The 19,200-nt window shown below is 34.1% G+C and overlaps 1 protein-coding gene across 5 annotated transcripts; it reads left to right on the top strand.

Moving 5' to 3' along the window:
- Positions 1–924: 924 nt before the first annotated feature.
- On the top strand, positions 925–14,140 carry LOC127712032 (ubiquitin-conjugating enzyme E2 D2-like). 5 transcript variants are annotated; one of them, XM_052218196.1, is made up of 6 exons: positions 925–1,064; positions 2,230–2,293; positions 7,793–7,824; positions 10,186–10,263; positions 11,169–11,277; positions 13,808–14,140. In XM_052218196.1, exons 1-6 carry the CDS (start codon positions 1,041–1,043, stop codon positions 13,945–13,947), a joined length of 447 nt encoding a protein of 148 aa, XP_052074156.1. In that variant the 5' UTR covers positions 925–1,040; the 3' UTR covers positions 13,948–14,140. The 5 variants fall into 5 exon arrangements, with proteins under 5 accessions (XP_052074156.1, XP_052074157.1, XP_052074155.1 ...); XM_052218197.1 differs by lacking the exon at positions 7,793–7,824 and adding an exon at positions 7,595–7,626; XM_052218195.1 differs by lacking the exon at positions 7,793–7,824 and adding an exon at positions 7,329–7,360.
- The last annotated feature ends 5,060 nt before the right edge of the window (positions 14,141–19,200 follow it).

Here is a 19,200-nt window from a genome sequence, read left to right as displayed (position 1 = left end):
ACTTTATTGAATTTCAAGCTCTTTGTTTTTTTCGAGATCCTTTTCCAATAGCCGTAAGTTTCTTTTGAAATAAAAAAAACAGGACAGCCAGAATAGTGTGCACCTATCAAAAATGTTTCAATATGTTGATCATTGGTATTGTATTTTTTTTTTGGTATTTTGTTCAAGAATAATGGTTTATTTAGAGTTGTTTGTCACGCTTATAAAGAGGATGCTTTACAATTTCAAAATTCTACATTCATTCAGTGACTCATATTATATCTAAGTGTAGTATGTCATGTATGTATTCATTCAAAATATATGTTGTGTAAATATGTGAAAATATGTACTGAAATATGGGCCTTTGCCAATTATTGTAATTGTGTTTGTGCCAATAAAATATTTGTATTTGTATTTGTAAAAGCTTACTATTAACTAAAAATAAACATTTTTGTTTAAAATGTTTTAGTCATACTAAACTTCACCTAAAAGGGTGGTTTATACTTTATAAATAGATAATTCTGAAAAGGTAATCATTTCTTTTCACAAGATGTTCTATATGAAATCAATGTAACAGTGTAATGGTTTGATTGTTCATTGAAATGCATACATTAGTTTTATCTTCCTTTCTTGTTATATTTATAACTTATTGTTTGCTCTTTATGGGTCCTGGAGTGGATTTCACAAAAAAAAACTTAGGGCTAAGATTGGTCGTAAGTCATGAACAATTCAGTATACTTACGATCAATCTTAGTCGTAAGTTTTTTTGTGAAACCGACTCCTGTAATTTTGAAAAATAGAATATTCTAGTCTATTCTAAAAATACTCACCGGTGCTTTACGATCTATTTTTACACATGTTACAGTTCAACACTATTATCTGATTGTGGTTATAGAAATTTCCATTTACCTTGAATGACTACTTTGTACTTGAATAAGACCTGATGTCATACGACTCTTAGTAAAGAACACGTTCGAAACGGTTGATAATTATTGTGTAACAAAGACTTGAGCAAGGAAGTTTGAATTATTTTTGTAACAGTTATAGTATATTTTCACAAAATGGCGACAAAAAGATTGAATAAGGTAAGCGTTAGAATCAGTAATGAGCAAGTTAAGATATCAATAAGACAGCAACCGAACGACATAAATAACCAATAGACTATCATATACAGGTCAACATACAGCCTTCAACAATAGCCATATGTGATGGTTAATGAGAATAAATAGTACAGTACTGTATGAAGATTATTATTATTATTAAAAAGATGTTAACCAAAAACTTTGAAGTTTGAAAAAGGATATATAAAATCATTTAGATATTAGTACTTTACAATTCGAAACGGTTTCGCTTTACCCAAAAAGTCTATAAAATAGAAGATATAGGTCACATATTTTTCTAGTTGGTCTAATCATAATTGAAATTCTGTCCCAAAGAATTGTTAAAATTGTGAATGTTTTGTCTGCCTAACTAATTGTTTGGTAAAGTGTACTTGTCAAATGCTTTTTTAGTTGAAATGACTCTTACGCAAAATTTGATACAAAGGGTAACATATTAATATAATACAAAATTATGCTTGCAAATTTTATACTATTAAGGTAAAATATTATCAATCTGTAGGTAAATAAAATTATCATGATTTACAGGAAATGTGTGATGGTTTCCCCAAAATTTGAAACCTTCCTTTTTCATTTTTCATCACAAACTTGCTGACGGAAGTGATTTGTTGATTAAAAACTAAAATTTGTATGTAAACGGCGAACAAAAAAACAAATATTTTTTTGGTCACTGGTACATTATTGATTTATTGGTTGTTGATTGCTTAACACCCAGTGGCAAATATTTCATACATGTTCGGACGAGAAGAAATTAATATTAAATACAATAGGCAGGTCCTGTAACAGAGGTCGGGAAAAGTTTGACTGCCACTGGAAAATGATGGTATATTGGATAGAGACAGAAATTTTGTATTGCAACAGGCCACCTACGGATCTCACAAAGAGTTGCTGCAAGGGTTCTTAACCTGCAGACAGCGTGCCGCTCCCTCTACACGAGGCATCAGATTTAACGTCCCCATTCTGACCGGATGTGGCTTCATACTTTATTTGGCTTTTTTTTACCTTTTTGATTCGAGCGTCACTAATGAGTCTTTTGTAGACGAAACGCGCGTCTGGCGTACAACATTTTAATCCCGGTATTTTTTATGAGTTTATTTGTTATACTTGAAGAAATGTAAATTTTACTTTTCAGGAACTTTTAGACATTTCTAAATGTCCTCCACCAGGTATTTCTGCAGGTCCAATTAACGATGACAGTAAGTTTTAAACTCATTCTAAATAATATCAGATTATGACTTGATGTGTGTCGTGTTTTAGTATTGTAACGTGTAACCAGGCGTTTATATCTTAAACGTACGTTCCAGTAAATACTTGGATCCAAGTTGTCCAAACAATACGGCAATACTAAAAACTACAACTATCTATATTATGCACAATGAACTAAAATATACACACTGACTCTTTGCCGATATGAAGTAACAACGGACAATTATATATATATACAAATATAATACAATAAAACAGCCTGTCCTCAAGATGGGACGGTCTGTCACTAAAAGACAGTTTGGCTGGTATAGTCTGCCTGTATCAGACAGTGTGTGCTGGTACAGCCTGTCCTCCGAGTGGGACAGTCTGTCACTTCCGGACAGTGCGGGCTGGTACAACTTGTCCTCCGAGTGTGACAGTCTGTCACTACCAGACAGTGCGGGCTGGTACAGCCTGTCCTCCGAGTGGGACAGTCTGCTATGTCAATCCTATCAACGTGTTCGTCCACTTTGTACCCAGTACAAAGTGTCCTCTGAATATCAAGGCTCTTCTAGCACTTAATATATCGACGTACGCTCTATTGAAGGATGACAGCTCATCGACAGCCAACCGACAGCCTCAAGTGCCGTTTCTCATTCTCTTATATACTCGTGGTCGATACCACTATTTCCTTGATAGGGATGTTCTCTATATATTACCCTTACGGAGCATAGAGAGTCCCTTACGGTCACCCCTATAACTTTCGACCCGGCCACTAATTTTCCCGCCAAACGTCTAAATCCACACAACGCTTCCTTCAGAGTGAAACATGCATTGATACAACAAGATTCTCCTGATTTGTAACCATAACCACCAAAAAAACATTACATAACCCACGCCTCAATCTACATGCGTCCCGCATGATACATTTAAAATTACAAAATTTAATTCAACAACATTTATACACAATCTGAATTTTACTTATTTACATAATCAGCCATCCAGGCTGGTCTCTTACTCTCGTGATGACCATTGTCCTCCTCTAATCTTATTGAGGCACGCTTCCTTTTCATTGGGCGTTTTTTCCTCTTGCACTTAGTGCAACTATTGACATATGCTCTCACTTCAGATTGCAAACCAGGCCAATAGAAAGACTGGCGTATTTTATCAAGAGTCTTATGCGTACCTAAGTGACCAGCATACTCTGTGTCATGGCAGTATTCTAATACTTGCTTGCGCTCCGACATTGGAATTACCGCTTGTAATTTCACAATGTTCCGTTCCCGGTCGTCGTGGCGTCTAACTACTACATCACCGTGGACCTCTAAACAACCAAACTGACTCCATAATGACCTAAGAAAATATCCCTTACTGGATACCTCATTGTATTGTGACCTTTGACCCTCTGTCAGCCACCGCTTAACACGTTTAAGGTCCGAGTCATTCGATTGTAACTCATTTAAAGTCAAGTCTTTACCATTGTCAGGCATCTGACTGGTTACGATTTTGACATGGCTATGTTTCCTCTTAGAACAATCACTGCTCATGTTTGACTGACTGTCTGATGTTAACCGACGTGGTTTGCCTGGAGCACTACTTAATGCGTCATCATTTCTACGTTGGGTACCTTGAAAATTTAGAGGAACCCTAAAGTTATCGATGTGTAATAAGTTAGCAGACACGTCAATCAAACACTTATTTTTCTTCATAAAGTCTAAACCTAGAATACCATCTACTTGTAGGTCAGTTACAACGGCCTCTGAAGTAAACTTCTCTTTACCAAAATCAAGTGTAAAACTACCCTTCCCCTTGAGGCTTAAATAGTTGTCACAGACGGACTTAATCTGTGACTGAGTTTTACACATATGCGGTCTATACAAGTCAGGAATTGAATTATACACTCTTGTAGAAACTAGAGTAAGCGTAGCTCCAGTATCAACCACAAACTTGACCGGTACATCTTGAATGCTCAACTCAACAAACATTCCTGCATCTTCTGATGCTGAAACAATAACAGCGCCTTTGTCATTGTTTGAAGATTTAACTTCAGACTTCAGTGTATTAACCGTACCGTCCGTTTTAAAATTGTTCTTATGTGTTCCCTCCGTACTTTGTTTCTGATTATTATTGGGACAATTTCTTGCAAAATGTCCTATTTGTCCACAACTGAAACAAGGACCACCCCTTTTTCTGTTGCTTTGAGTGTTATTGGTCTTCCACCTTAGTTGGAACTTTCTTTTGGACTTTAATGCTTTAATTTCTTTTGTTAAGGACAGTAAATTATTTTCAATCGTCTGCATCCACGTCGTCATTTGTCCCATAGATACAGTCATATCAGGACTATTAGGTGCTTCTGTCCGTTCGTCACTAGTAGTATGTCGTAAGTGACCCATACGTTTCATTGTTCTACTCTCAGCCTTGTTATAAGCTTCAAGCTCAACCGCCAACCGTATAGCTTCGTTAAGAACTTTTGGACGAGACTGTTTAATTCTCAGTCTCATTTCTGAGTCTACTAGCGCATCTATAAATTGTTCTTTAGCGAGCGTGTCCTTTAATTCTAACGGGGCAGTCGGGTAGGCCAGATTAGAAAGTCTTCGAACTGACTGACCTAACCCCGGCAAAGTATCGCTTGCTTTTTGTCGACATTCCTTGAATTGAACACGATAGAGTTCAGTCTGACTAGTTGGAGCAAAGCGTTCCTCCAGTGCGTTTACTAGGTCTGAAAATATTTGTCTCTTTTCCTTTGGTAAATCACCAAGGACTGTTTGAGCCTGTCCAATCAGTGACACGGCCAAGTACAAACCTTTCTGGTGTTCAGACCACATATTAACTAGGGTACACATCTCAAAGTGTGCTAAGTAATCCATCCAAGAAGTACTGCCATCATATTTTGATGGTTTGATTTTAACATCATTCGAACCAGAGCAAACAGTATGAGCAGTACTTTGATTTTTGGTTAAATACTGTTTACCTTGCCCTATGGATTTCCTATTACTCATGTGAGAATTTGATATGATATCCCCATCTGGCAAAGGCAGTGTATCACCCACGGCCAATCCACTATGTGCTGATAGAGACGGCCCTGTCGTCACTACGCCTGGATCATGATCTTTATTTGCAATAACCTTTGTACGTACACCCTGATCTTTAGGTGTAGAAGATATAAAGCCAAGTCCATGTTGCATTGTGCTTTCACTAAGAGACTGTATTTGTCTACTTATTTCAGCAATCTGATCGTCAATATTTAACATATTCATTGCAGTATAGTGCAAGTCAAATAAAACAATTATAGTGTTATAATCTTTTATTAAATAATACACTCGTGTTACAACTCAGCCGTGAACTATAACTATGCCTCACGGTTGATTTACTTTAATCTTTTAAATAACATTCATGTCAACTGACAATCGATTATGAAAATCAATCAATCAAATACTATGTGATAGACAACTTGAATCCCAACCGCTAGCCACCAAATATGTAACGTGTAACCAGGCGTTTATATCTTAAACGTACGTTCCAGTAAATACTTGGATCCAAGTTGTCCAAACAATACGGCAATACTAAAAACTACAACTATCTATATTATGCACAATGAACTAAAATATACACACTGACTCTTTGCCGATATGAAGTAACAACGGACAATTATATATATATACAAATATAATACAATAAAACAGCCTGTCCTCAAGATGGGACGGTCTGTCACTAAAAGACAGTTTGGCTGGTATAGTCTGCCTGTATCAGACAGTGTGTGCTGGTACAGCCTGTCCTCCGAGTGGGACAGTCTGTCACTTCCGGACAGTGCGGGCTGGTACAACTTGTCCTCCGAGTGTGACAGTCTGTCACTACCAGACAGTGCGGGCTGGTACAGCCTGTCCTCCGAGTGGGACAGTCTGCTATGTCAATCCTATCAACGTGTTCGTCCACTTTGTACCCAGTACAAAGTGTCCTCTGAATATCAAGGCTCTTCTAGCACTTAATATATCGACGTACGCTCTATTGAAGGATGACAGCTCATCGACAGCCAACCGACAGCCTCAAGTGCCGTTTCTCATTCTCTTATATACTCGTGGTCGATACCACTATTTCCTTGATAGGGATGTTCTCTATATATTACCCTTACGGAGCATAGAGAGTCCCTTACGGTCACCCCTATAACTTTCGACCCGGCCACTAATTTTCCCGCCAAACGTCTAAATCCACACAACGCTTCCTTCAGAGTGAAACATGCATTGATACAACAAGATTCTCCTGATTTGTAACCATAACCACCAAAAAAACATTACAGTATCATAATGGACTTCAAATGAATGGTTTTACCAAAATGTCATCACGGCTAAAAAAAAGAAGAATAATGACAAACTGTTAAACAAAGTAAATTTTCAGTGTGGTCCGATAACGGAGTTCTCACAGGATGAAATGATGTATTTACTAAAATCCATATGATATCAGACTTTACAGTTGATAAAAAGTCAACGCATGACATACATTTGCGGAAAAAGTGAAATTAAAAGTATGTAAAACTTGGAGGACTATTTATAGTGCAATGTACTGTGTTATTGAAATTAGCCAGTGGGAAAATATTGGATATATAGTAAAAATGTTCAATTATCGGCTTTAGCGCATGCGTCCGGACTTACATGTGATACACGGTATTGCAAGAACTCTAAAATAGAGCTAACGTGGCTACATGGTTCAAGTTAATTTTTTAATTAGAATTTTGTAGGATTTAGTACTTAAAAACATTTGATTCAAGTGAATGTGGTCGAGTGCTTGTTTTCGCTGTTCATGATACATCAAATATATAATTCTACAGAGTCTTAAGTACACTTTAAGTGTGTAATATATGTCTGTGTGGAGGGGTGCTAATTCCGACGGAGGGAGCTACATAGTCATAGTATTACGTTCCGAACAGTCGAAAATTGAAACATGGATATAGCGAAACGATCAACTAGATTATAAGAAACTATGAAATAAATTCTAAAAAGAATGTGATATAAATAAGAACAAAATTTTAATCCTGTATTTTGTATTTTTCAGTGTTCACTTGGGAGGGCATGATAACAGGACCAGTAAGTATACAGTATAGGTAAAATATAAGAACAAAATGTTCACTTGGGAGGGCATGATAACAAAACCAGTATGTATACAGTATAGGTAAAATAAGAACAAAATGTTCACTTGGGAGGGCATGATAACAGGACCAGTAAGTATACAGTATAGGTGAAATAAGAACAAAGTGTTCACTTGGGAGGGCATGATAAAAGGACCAGTAAGTATACAGTATAGGTAAAATAAGAACAAAGTGTTCACTTGGGAGGGCATGATAACAGGACCAGTAAGTATACCGTATAGGTGAAATAAGAACAAAGTGTTCACTTGGGAGGGCATGATAAAAGGACCAGTAAGTATACAGTACAGGTAAAATAAGAACAAAGTGTTCACTTGGGAGGGCATGATAAAAGGACCAGAAAGTATACAGTATAGGTAAAATAAGAACAAAGTGTTCACTTGGGAGGGCATGATAACAGGACCAGTATATATGTAACAGTAAATATGGTCCGGTAGTAAAATTTGTCCGCCAGACTTTTTTTCCTAGTTAATCAAGTCCATGACCATTATTTTACTAGGAATGTAAGTTCCATGCAGGACAAATTTTCCTAAGAAAATAAGTCCATAGCTAGTAAAATATGTCTGGCACTTATTTTCCTAGGGAAAATTGTCCTAAGACTTGTTTTTCTAGTAATTTTTATTGAATTATAAAAATTATTGAAAATAAAAAAAAAAAACTTATTTTCTTAGTTACGATTGGAAAGTTCCATTATTTTTTTCCAATCAAAATAAAGGACATGAACGTTATAACCTATAGGCATGTTAATGACATGGACATGATGTCCTAGGAAAATTAGTCTAGGGACACAACTCTAAAACAATATTAAAACATAACATTTAAATTTACCTTCTAAAATAAAGGGCATGGACGTTTTTACCTAGGAATATTAATGACATGGACATGATTTCCTAGGAAAATTAGTCTGGGGACATGAATTTTATTAAAATATCAATGCACAACTCTTTAACAATATTAAAACATAAGAATTGAATTTCCATTGTTTACATGTAAATAATTTGTTTCATTAAAATTTTCCTTTTAAAATAAAGGGCATGGACGTTTTTACCTAGGAATATAATGACATGGACATGATTTCCTAGGAAAATTAGTCTGGGGACATAAATTTTATTAAAAGAATTGATACACAACTCTTAAACAATATTAAAACATAACATTTATATTTACTTTTTAAAATAAAGGGCATGGACGTTTTTACCTAGGAATATTAATGACATGGACTTGAATTCTTAGGAAAATTAGTCTGGGGACATTAATTACTAACATCGGACTAAAAATACAAGTAAATTCTATAACCATTGACTTTTTATACTAGTAATATGTGTCCGCCCGGACATATTTTACCAGGAAAAATTTATCTCTTACATATGTAATATATACAGTATAGGTATGTTCACTTGGGAGGGCATGATAACAGGACCAGTATATATACAGTATAGGTAAAATAAGAACAAAATGAATGAAATTGTTTTATAGGCATCATCAAATAAAACTAGATGGACAATGTGTAAATAACCCAGAATATTGATTTGATATTTTGTGTATTGTTTTATCATGGCAAGTTACAGATCAAGTTCGAATTTTGTTCCGGTCTGACGATTTTGTGCAGAGTTATGGTCCTTGAACTTAGAAAAATCACTCAAATAATCAGTTTTCCACACTTTTTTTCGTCATGCTTGAAGATCTTGATTTAATAATTGGCATATAGTTTTAAAATGACAAGTTACAGATCAAGTTCAAATTTTGTTCCGGTCTAATGATATTGTGCAGAGTTATGGTCCTAGGACTTAGAAAATTCACTCAAGTAATCAATTTTCCACATTTTTTTTCGTCATGCTTGAAGATATTGACTTGATATTTGTTATATAGTTTACACCATGACAAGTTATAGATCAAGTTAGCATTTTGTTCCAGTACAGTGAATTTTTAACCGGTAGGGACTATGTATTGCCAGGCAATACTCACAGAATGCTTGTTAAATAAAAATACAGATGAATGAAGCGGGATCGGGTGCTTAATTATCTTCACATTATTATCATAAGATAAGATGTGGTATGATTGCCAAAACGACAACTATCCACCTGAGTTCAAATGGCGTGGATGTAAACAATTAAAAGTCACCATACGGCCTTCAACAATGATAAAAACCAATACCGTAAAGTCAGCTATAACATGAAAAATGTAAAACAATTCAAACGAGTAAACTAACGGTCTAATTTAAAACATTTCAAGTTACGAAAAAACAAATATGATAGACACGAACCACTGACAACAACTGAATTACAGACTCCTGACTTCGGACATGTACACAAACACGTTTTTGTTTAGAGACGGGCAGTTTAGTTATAGACATATTGAATAAACAAATATAAAAATAAGAAGTTGTGGTATGATTGCCAATGAGACAACTATCCACAAGAGACCAAAATGAACAAGAAATTAACAACTATAGGCCTTCAAGAATGAGCAAAGCCCATACCGCATAGACAGCTATAAAAGGCCCATTATCGAGAGAGAAAAAACTGTGTTTGCCTTTTACTTGTTTTGTGTTCTTGGATTGTAGTCTCATTGACGTATACACACGTTTCTTATACTCTTGTAAATCAAATATTTATCATGAAATTCATTGCGTATACTATATTTGAGGACTCCATTACAGACGTACAATACGGAAGCTACGATAGCTATGCATTACCATTGTGATATTCATTTGTTATAAAATGTCCTCGGACACTGATGATCTGTACAATATTTTTTATCTTTCAGGACAAAAGTCCATACGCTGGAGGGGTATTTTTCGTACGAATAATGTTTCCAAGTGATTATCCGTTCAAACCCCCAAAGGTTTGTACTTTTATTGTAACATTGTTATTTTGTAGGTAATACATACCCCGATATTAGCCGTATTGTTTTTTTTTTTTTATTATAGCATTTATAATATTCAAATTAGAATTGTACCACGTGACTAAATTCAAAACGGGAAAAATATATATATAGTTTCCTTATTCAAATTATTAAGAATAATCGTGTTTTGTGACTAAGAAAGACACTGTGAAAGATTTAGAAACAACTTATTTATAAAAATCATCAAAACATTTAAAATATCCAACAAATGAGCATGAATAATAGGAAAATTGAATAACCTACTTATCGTATTTATATAAATTTAGGTGTCTGCTTACGGTTAAAAAAAATAACCACTGGACTTTAAGCAAACACTTCTTGCTTAAATTTTCAAACTCACTGATCATTGAATAGATGGTGTATAACAAATCATAGAATTACAAGTACAGAAAAAAGTAGTAAAACTAGCATAAATTATTATGAATATATTGTTGTCACAAAAAAAAAGGATAATCATGCATCAATTGCACTGCCTTACATAAAACCATGCATTCAGAGTTACTATCCAGAAGTATTATTATTGATTGATTGGTTGATTGATTGGTGTATAACACTACTTTCAACACTAGTGTGCTATTTCATGGCGGTCAGTCTTTATTGATGGAGAAAGCCGGAGTGCCCGGAGAGAACTACCGACTTTCGGTAGGAAAACTGACAATCCTAGTCAATTAAGATTGGAGTCGAGTGCACCTGCTTCGTGCGGGATTCGAACTCACACCCTTATAAGTGTTATGAAGTTTCTAGGAAAAGAACGCATTGTATAAATTTATAAGTTAATGAAAAAGAAGGTTGCAATTTTATGTCATATTTCGATGATTAAATGTATGTATTTTTATGATTTTCAGGTAAAATTTACCACAAAAATATACCATCCAAATATTAATGGAAATTCAGGAGAAATCTGTTTAGACTTACTACGGTCACAATGGTCGCCAGCTTTAACTATATCAAAATGTAAGATTGTGTTTACTGTTTGATTTTTTTTACACATCTAAAAATATATAAAGTCGCAAATACCAAAGGGACGAGCAGGATTTCGAAAAAAAACATTTTAACTTTTTTAAATCGATTTTCATCTTTTAATCTGTGATTTCCGTTTAACAATAATACAACAAAGCTTAAGCAGACTGTGAAATCAAGATACATTGCGTGTAAAAATACATTTGAAAGGTCATTATCTTTTTACTGTAGTTGCCTTTTGGTTGTACCATTTACCTTTGATTCCCGATGAATAAAAGAGCAAGTCGCTTTTGTCCGTAAAAGGAGAAGAGCCACCCTCATGACAATTCAAAATCATAAGACGAATAAAAAGACACCACACCATGATGAAAGGGAAAAGGAAATAAAACAATCTGCAGTCGACAAAACGATACAGAGAAAATTTTATGATTATGTTGCACTAAACCCTTCCAAAAACCGTACATGAACTCAGGTGCTACGGAAGGGTGAGCAGTTCATGTTCCACTAGGGATACCCCCGCCTTAAGTGTGAAATTGGTTTATAAACAGTTTTTCATTGACTTAATTTCGTTTATTCAAATAATAATTTAATTTTGGGTGTAACACGTCTTCTGATTGGCTGACAGTGTTTTGTCTATCAGCTCAAAGACATAATTTTGGCATGTGACCGTGGCGTCATTAACGTTTTTTCATGATTTACTCCGACTTGAAATGGAACTTAGAATTAAATTATAAGAAATGACTGTAATATTTTTTCTGTCTATTCGAAATAACATCACAAATGTGGTGCACACTCTAAAATAATCCGCTACGAGGGTTATTCAGTGTGTACCACATTTTTTATGTTATTTCTTCATAGACTGAAAAAATAATACAGTCATTCCTTAAGTATCCTCGTCTCACGATTTTCGTGCTATTAAGAATGTATTGTGACGTCACAATTTTCATTGAAAAAGCATGCATAGTAGGAATTCAAATGATCTGACCATATATTTGTCAAATATTTGAAATTGAAAACCTATCAAATATATCAAATTTAAAAGACATCATTATTTCGTAATTGCAATGGAGAGAAAAATATGGATTGATTGATTGATTGTTGGTTGCTTAACGTCCAGTGGCAAATATTTCATGCATGTTCAGGACGAGAACAAGTTAACAATAAATACAATAGGTAGGTCCTGTAATAGAGGCCGTCCGGGATGAAGGTCGGGGAAATTTGGACTGCCACGGGAAAATGAGGGTATATTGGATAAAGACAGATTTTTAGCCTTGCAACAGGCCACCTACGGACCCCTCAAAGAGTTGTTGCAAGGGTTCTTAACGTGCAAAGAGCGTGGCACTCTCTTTTCACGAGACATCGGATTTAACGTCCCCATTCGGACCGGACGTGACTGCGAACTTGTAAATCCCGCACAGCCAAACGGACGCCCCATTTTAGCGAGGGTTTTACCGCCGGTCGGAGGAAGACCAATGGTGACCATATTTCTATTCCCAAGTCACCCTTGGGGGAGAAAAATATGGAGCACATGTGTTGCGTTGCAAACAAGTCATACGAAAAAGGAAGGCACCATCGCTGTAGTAACCTCAAAGCAAAACACGAATGCAATGGAACTACTGATTTGAATTCACCAACATCGAATTGTTTAAAACTAAAATGTATGACGGAAAAACATGATTCCAAACCTGTTGTGTTCAAATTAATGTATACTTTCTAACAAGTGCTTCCCTTACATATAATGATATGATGATTAATAACGATTCGTTATTATACTTTTACTATATAATTTTTTTAAAAGTAAACTTTACATTAACTATAAACAACAAATATGTGAACTAAGATAATACTTTATAAATGTCGTGCGTCAGAAGCTTTTTTCCTGATTGATAGAAATAAGGAAATGAGGTATGATTGCAAATGAGACAACTATCCACCAAAGTTCAAACGAAAGTGGATGTAAGCAATTATAGGCAACCATATGGCCTTCAAGAAAAACCCGTACCTTATAGTCGGCTATAAAAGGCCCTGACATTAAAAATATGGAATAATTAAGAAAACTTAGGTCTACTTTGTAACGGAACAGTTTACGAAAACCAAATATGACAGACATGAACCTCCGACAACCATTGAAATACAGGCTCCTAATTTGGGACAGGCACATTAGGGGATTAAACATGTTTGAAGGCGCCAACCCTCTCCTAACCTGGGACAGTAGTTATCTCCATCAGGGACGCTCAAACCTAAACATTGGGAAGCCAGGATTGAATCAAAACTTAGACATTTAGCATTTATATGACCGACCAAAAGGTACATATACCGAATAGCCAAATACATCTAAGGTCAACTTTGCCTGGGGGAAGTCGGGAACTCAGTTTCATAATAATTTCTCAATTAGTATGAGGAAATTTTTGACATGTTTATTTTACCAATACACGTACATGTACTGCCATAACTTACTATACTTACCTGAAATATAAACATGCAATTGCTTTTTTAATAAATATGTTTTTTTTTTCTTTTTTAGTATTACTCTGTATAACATCTTTATTAACGAGTCCAAATCCTGACGACCCACTTGTTCCGGACGCTGCAAAACTTTATAAATTGGATGTGAAAAAATACAATAAAACCGCGACAGAATGGACACGAAAATATGCCATGTAATGTGGTCGACTATAGTGTTATATAAATTGTTTTCCTTTAACTTTGTATGACGGAACTTTATTATTTTACTGTTGTTTATAAAAGAATGTTTTGTATTGTTAAATTTCTCCATTTTAAGTGAATAAATGTTCGTTTGCGAAGGTTTTATGGACTTATTTATTTGTTTTATATATTTGAAATAAAAATTGTAGTATATTCACTATTTTATGCATATTGCGTTAAATTTTCACAAAACTCGCCATCTTCTTTTTTGTTGTCTTTTGATTGAATTCAATAAGAATATGTATATACATTTATTATATATGATTGATTGTTGATGATTAATGCCTCTTTTAGCCATTTTTGCTATAACGTGGCGGCAAGTTTTTATTAGTGGAATAAAAAAACTCATCAAAGATACCAGGATTGAAATTGTTCACGCCAGACGCGCGTTTCGTTGCAAAAAACTCATCAGTGACTCTCGAATCATCTGGTTTATAAAGGTACCAAATAAATTACGAAGTTGAAAAGCGTTGAGGACCCACAATTCAGAACGGTTTTGCCAAATATATTTAATGTAATATATTCCTGAGTTAGAGAAAGCCGGAATGCAAAAAAAAATCTGTCGGCAGAGAAAAATTACATTCCTCTGCAATTAAGATCGGCGTCAAATGCACCTGCCGGATGCGGGTTCTAACTCACAACTTCAGTGTTGACATGTTAGTGAAGTTTTAAGACCACACGGCCATCGAGATCCTTTTTCTGTTGATCCACATGTTGTCCAGTGTAGGCATTTTTTTTAGTGCATATATAATTAAAATGTCTTGATAGGGAGTTGTGAATTCTTACATGGTAACGTCAAAGAATACTATTACATTTTTTTGCTAATTTTCTGAAAACTAAACATACATAATTTTCATTTTCAAAAAGTATTTTTAGTACTTTAATTGATTGTCCCCGAGTATATCACCAGCCATGTAGTTAACACGTATTGAACAAATAGTGTTTATAACTGTTTTGATACGAGCGCCACCGGTCAGTCGTACAAATTATAAGCCTGGTATCTTTGATAAAAGTTTTAGATATTTTCGTTGATGTCACTGCTGCTGCATGTTTCGTCCTCGCTATAACCAGGGTAAATCATATTACATGGTGCACCGTGCATCCATCTTTAATATCACTAAAAAGCAACCTGCGCAAATGCGGATATGAAGGATACCTTGAGGATATTTAGGAAACAACCATTTGATATTCGGCCGGTGAGGGAGGGGTTGAAATCTATTTTTGTTATGCGGGGGAGAACGGAATACTCATTTACACCTGGTGCTACTTTGGGGTTTTTTTTGGCGGCGAAAATTTATTTTCGATTTTCGCTTTTATGTATAACTGTGTACTTCTTTATGTGGGCATAATATTCATTTCCATCTTGTATGAGGGTATAGATGGGGGGATTCCTTCATTTTTGTATTATTTATTTTTTTAGTCCAATTGTCTCTATTCTTTATACTTTTTGCCCATCATTTTCTATTCATGATATATATGCACCGCATTATTTTCTATATTTTATTTGTTTGATCCATTTTCTCTATTCTTTTGTATTTTTTGTCCATTATTCTCTATTCTGTAAACCTCCATCCACACCCTCGTGTAGTTGGTTTTTTTTTGTGTCTAACAGGCCTTACTATTAAATTCAAAAACTGTTAAACTTGGTCGATTCAAAAGTAGACAACACTAATACCATCAAAGCGTATCATTAAAATAAAAAAATAGTTAGTTATAAGTCATATTGAAATAGAGTAATTATCAGACTTAGCAACAGAAAAACAAAACTAGATAGTCCTTAAATCTAGGTACTTAGTATGAATATTTGTGACGTAAAAGACATTTCAGAATTTACTATGGGTGGGAAATGTTGTTTTCAAAATTGCTTACAAAATGAATTTGTAAATAAATGCAATAATGTTTTTAAATAAATGCTTAAAGGATATTTTGTATTCTAATACAAGCTCAACCTCCAGAATCTTAGCTATATTCTTTCAATTTGAGCTACGCTTTTTCAGTAAATCCTGAAAAATCTTTCCTTTGGTATTATATAGATAACGTGAGGGTGACCAAATTGCACCTATTTTGACACTTTTTTTCACCTACGTTTATGTATGATCTAGACAAAAGTTTCCATTCTGTGTTTGTTTTTATATGTATCCTTATTTACTATATAGTTCCACCAATTCAATTTTGAATCCATATTGAATCGTAGAAAATTGGGTTTGAACAGACCTCCAAACGATCCATATGATTCTGTAATGAGGAGTACCAATTGCATCCATGCTTAAATTCACATCCTTATAAATCGAAAAACAGATGGTTTGTTTTATTTCTTTAAATATTTAGAACAATTTGACATTAGTCCATGCTTACTATTAATTTTTATAGAAATAGATGCTCGTAACATATTTTATTTGCTCTTTTTAAAAAGATGACTTTTTGTGATACGTCGCATAGCGACGTTTCTTAGTAAACACTTCATCTGTTTATATTTGATGTGAATGTTTTGTGTATATCTAGACATATTTTATCGATTTGAAAGATATGCATAATGTCAAATAATGAAAAAATACAAATGGTTTAGTCCCTAAGAAAACTTGCAAGATTTTCGCTACTTTATTTTTGCTAAATAGGTGAAATTTTGGTACTGTGAAGAAATATTTCATTGACCATAAGACAATATATATGCACCGTTCGCCGTTCTCCCAAAATACATGTTTTAACAATATCACACTCAATTTGATTTACAATAATTGACAAAAAGTTAGATATGTATTCTAAAAATAATTTTTGTTTTCCTGATCTTTAAATTCTTTTCTTTTGATTTCTGTGGAGTCATGACTTAGTTACCGAAAATATTTACAAATGGCGGAAAGTCGATTGAAAAAGGTAATTAATTGAACATAAATAACGAAACCTGATATCAATATGTATACCAGGAAACATAAATAGTATAGCCTACATTCAACAGACACCAATCAAATTACATGTAAGTTTTATTAGAAACCGTAGATTGTATTGACATACAACAATCACACGAAATGTTATTAATATATTTCGTTCCCAATAATGACAAGGCTAACATAGAATAACGGTAAAATGCATTAATTGTCTAATGTCTCAAAATCCATAATAAATTGAGAAATTTCGACAGGGTGCAAAATTGCTGAGGACATCAAAATCTAATTTCTACTTCCCATTTCCACCATTTGCATATTATTTCAAAACATTAAATTGTGAGACAAAAACTCTAAACAACAGAAGGGGTTATAAATAAAACAATTAGAAAAAAAGACCCAAACCTTGGGAGGACTCCTTATAGGCGTATTTGCCCTTTTTGTCCATAATCTAGAAAACTAAAATACATACTTTTAACTGGCTGTTTCTGTATTGGTCCTTTCATATATTCAAGGTTAGCTGTATTTGGCCGGATACTCGAAGAGTCGACGTCCAATACAGCTGATCGAGAATCGTTAACAAGGCCAATGTAGAAACAGCCAGTTCACAACACTTTTATCGAATGATTTTAATTCTTCGAGTAAACTAAGAAATTTACCTTGAAGAAAATGCAAGAATTCATATTTGAACTTTCCTTTTCGCAGTCACGATGCATTTTTGGCAATACTTAATCTATGCTTATTCAATCCAGTATATCTAACGAAATACAAAGTATCTGGCAATCAGACATTTTAACCATTCTTACTCTGGCAAAAACTTTTAAACAACAATAGATATCAACAATACAAATTCTCCAGACATGCTTAGTGACCTATACGTATACCATTAGACGACTCTTTGCAAGAGATTAATTTGACCTCAAATTACAATTTTGAATATTTGTTTGTGTTTTTGCCAAATGTTATATATGATAGATTGGAAATAACAGTAAACAGCAAAATATAGCAGCAATACAATATCTACAAATTACCAATAATACAGAGCACATTGGAAGACATCCTCCAAAATGAGTTAAAAAGAAGCGGGAGATACCATGACGATTTTTGACTAATTTCCTATATCAGAAAGTACGATACGACATAACCCATCATCATGTCTAGGAGACAGATTTGTAAAAGCAACTTTGCTTGTCTCTAAATTTTAGAGATTTATTTCAAGTGTATAATATCTTTATGTGATGATTTGTTTGAATAAATACTGTTTAAACTAAATTGTTCGAAAGATTTAGCAGCAATTAGGATCAACAATATAAGACCTACAAAAATGCAAATATGACCTACACCAAAGATTGAATGACTTCTTATCATGTAAAAATAAGAACGAACTGTAAAAAGCGGTTGGAAATTGCTTGACTCAATAGATCACAGAAAGCAACTTATATAAAGACAAACGACACAAATCACCAATGTAAAAGTAATCGCAGATACTAAAAACTAGTTCAAAGACTATTACAACTTATAAATAAATCATGTTTTCTCTGACTAAAGTATCAATTAGAACACCTCTAACGGATTTAGTGTAAGGCCGTCATAAATTGATTGAGAAAGCATGACCTTGTTCGATGTCAAAACATAAGTACATAATATTGACAGAATGTAGGACCCTAAGTTCTCATAAATGTACAGCAATATGATCAGTTCAGTGTTTTTTATTAATCAGAAACAAAATAATGTTAAAACCGATAAAACAACATTCAAAGATCTTACTACGATGTTTAATTGAAATCCTTCAAGAATTTTAAAGTTTATTCTAAGGATGAATGAGTTTGCATGGATCGTATCTAAATATACGGGCTTTATACACAACATTTCCGTAAATATTAGGATATGATATCCCGTTTTCAATGGTTACAGCCAAACTTTAAAACAAAATCTTTATATCTATGAAAACATTCAGTTTAAGTTTTAAGTAATTTATATTAACGAAATCCCTGACCTAAAACGTCACTATAGACACGAGCATAACGAACGAGATGGAACTATACACTACATAAGAAGGGACCAAACAAACATCACCGCCCACAAAAGGTAAAAAATACAATGGGGAACGAAATATCGTCTCTTTTGTCGTAAATAATTGTTTTGATTTTCCCTTGTGAAGCTGAAGTATACAAATCTTTCCGAGGCCAATTATTCCTGTTTATAGTTTAGATTTATTGTCCTTAAATTAAAATGTTCGTCTTTTTTGCGTAATACCTGGAAACGAAGAATAGATTGATTTATAACAGACGGCGAGTGGTTCATGCTCGTAGGAGCCTCTTGTTATTTCCTA

Source organism: Mytilus californianus, unplaced genomic scaffold, assembly GCF_021869535.1.
Source record: "Mytilus californianus isolate M0D057914Y unplaced genomic scaffold, xbMytCali1.0.p SCAF_8, whole genome shotgun sequence".
Taxonomy (NCBI): Eukaryota; Metazoa; Mollusca; class Bivalvia; order Mytilida; family Mytilidae; genus Mytilus; species Mytilus californianus.
This window is presented reverse-complemented; position numbering and strand designations above follow the sequence as displayed.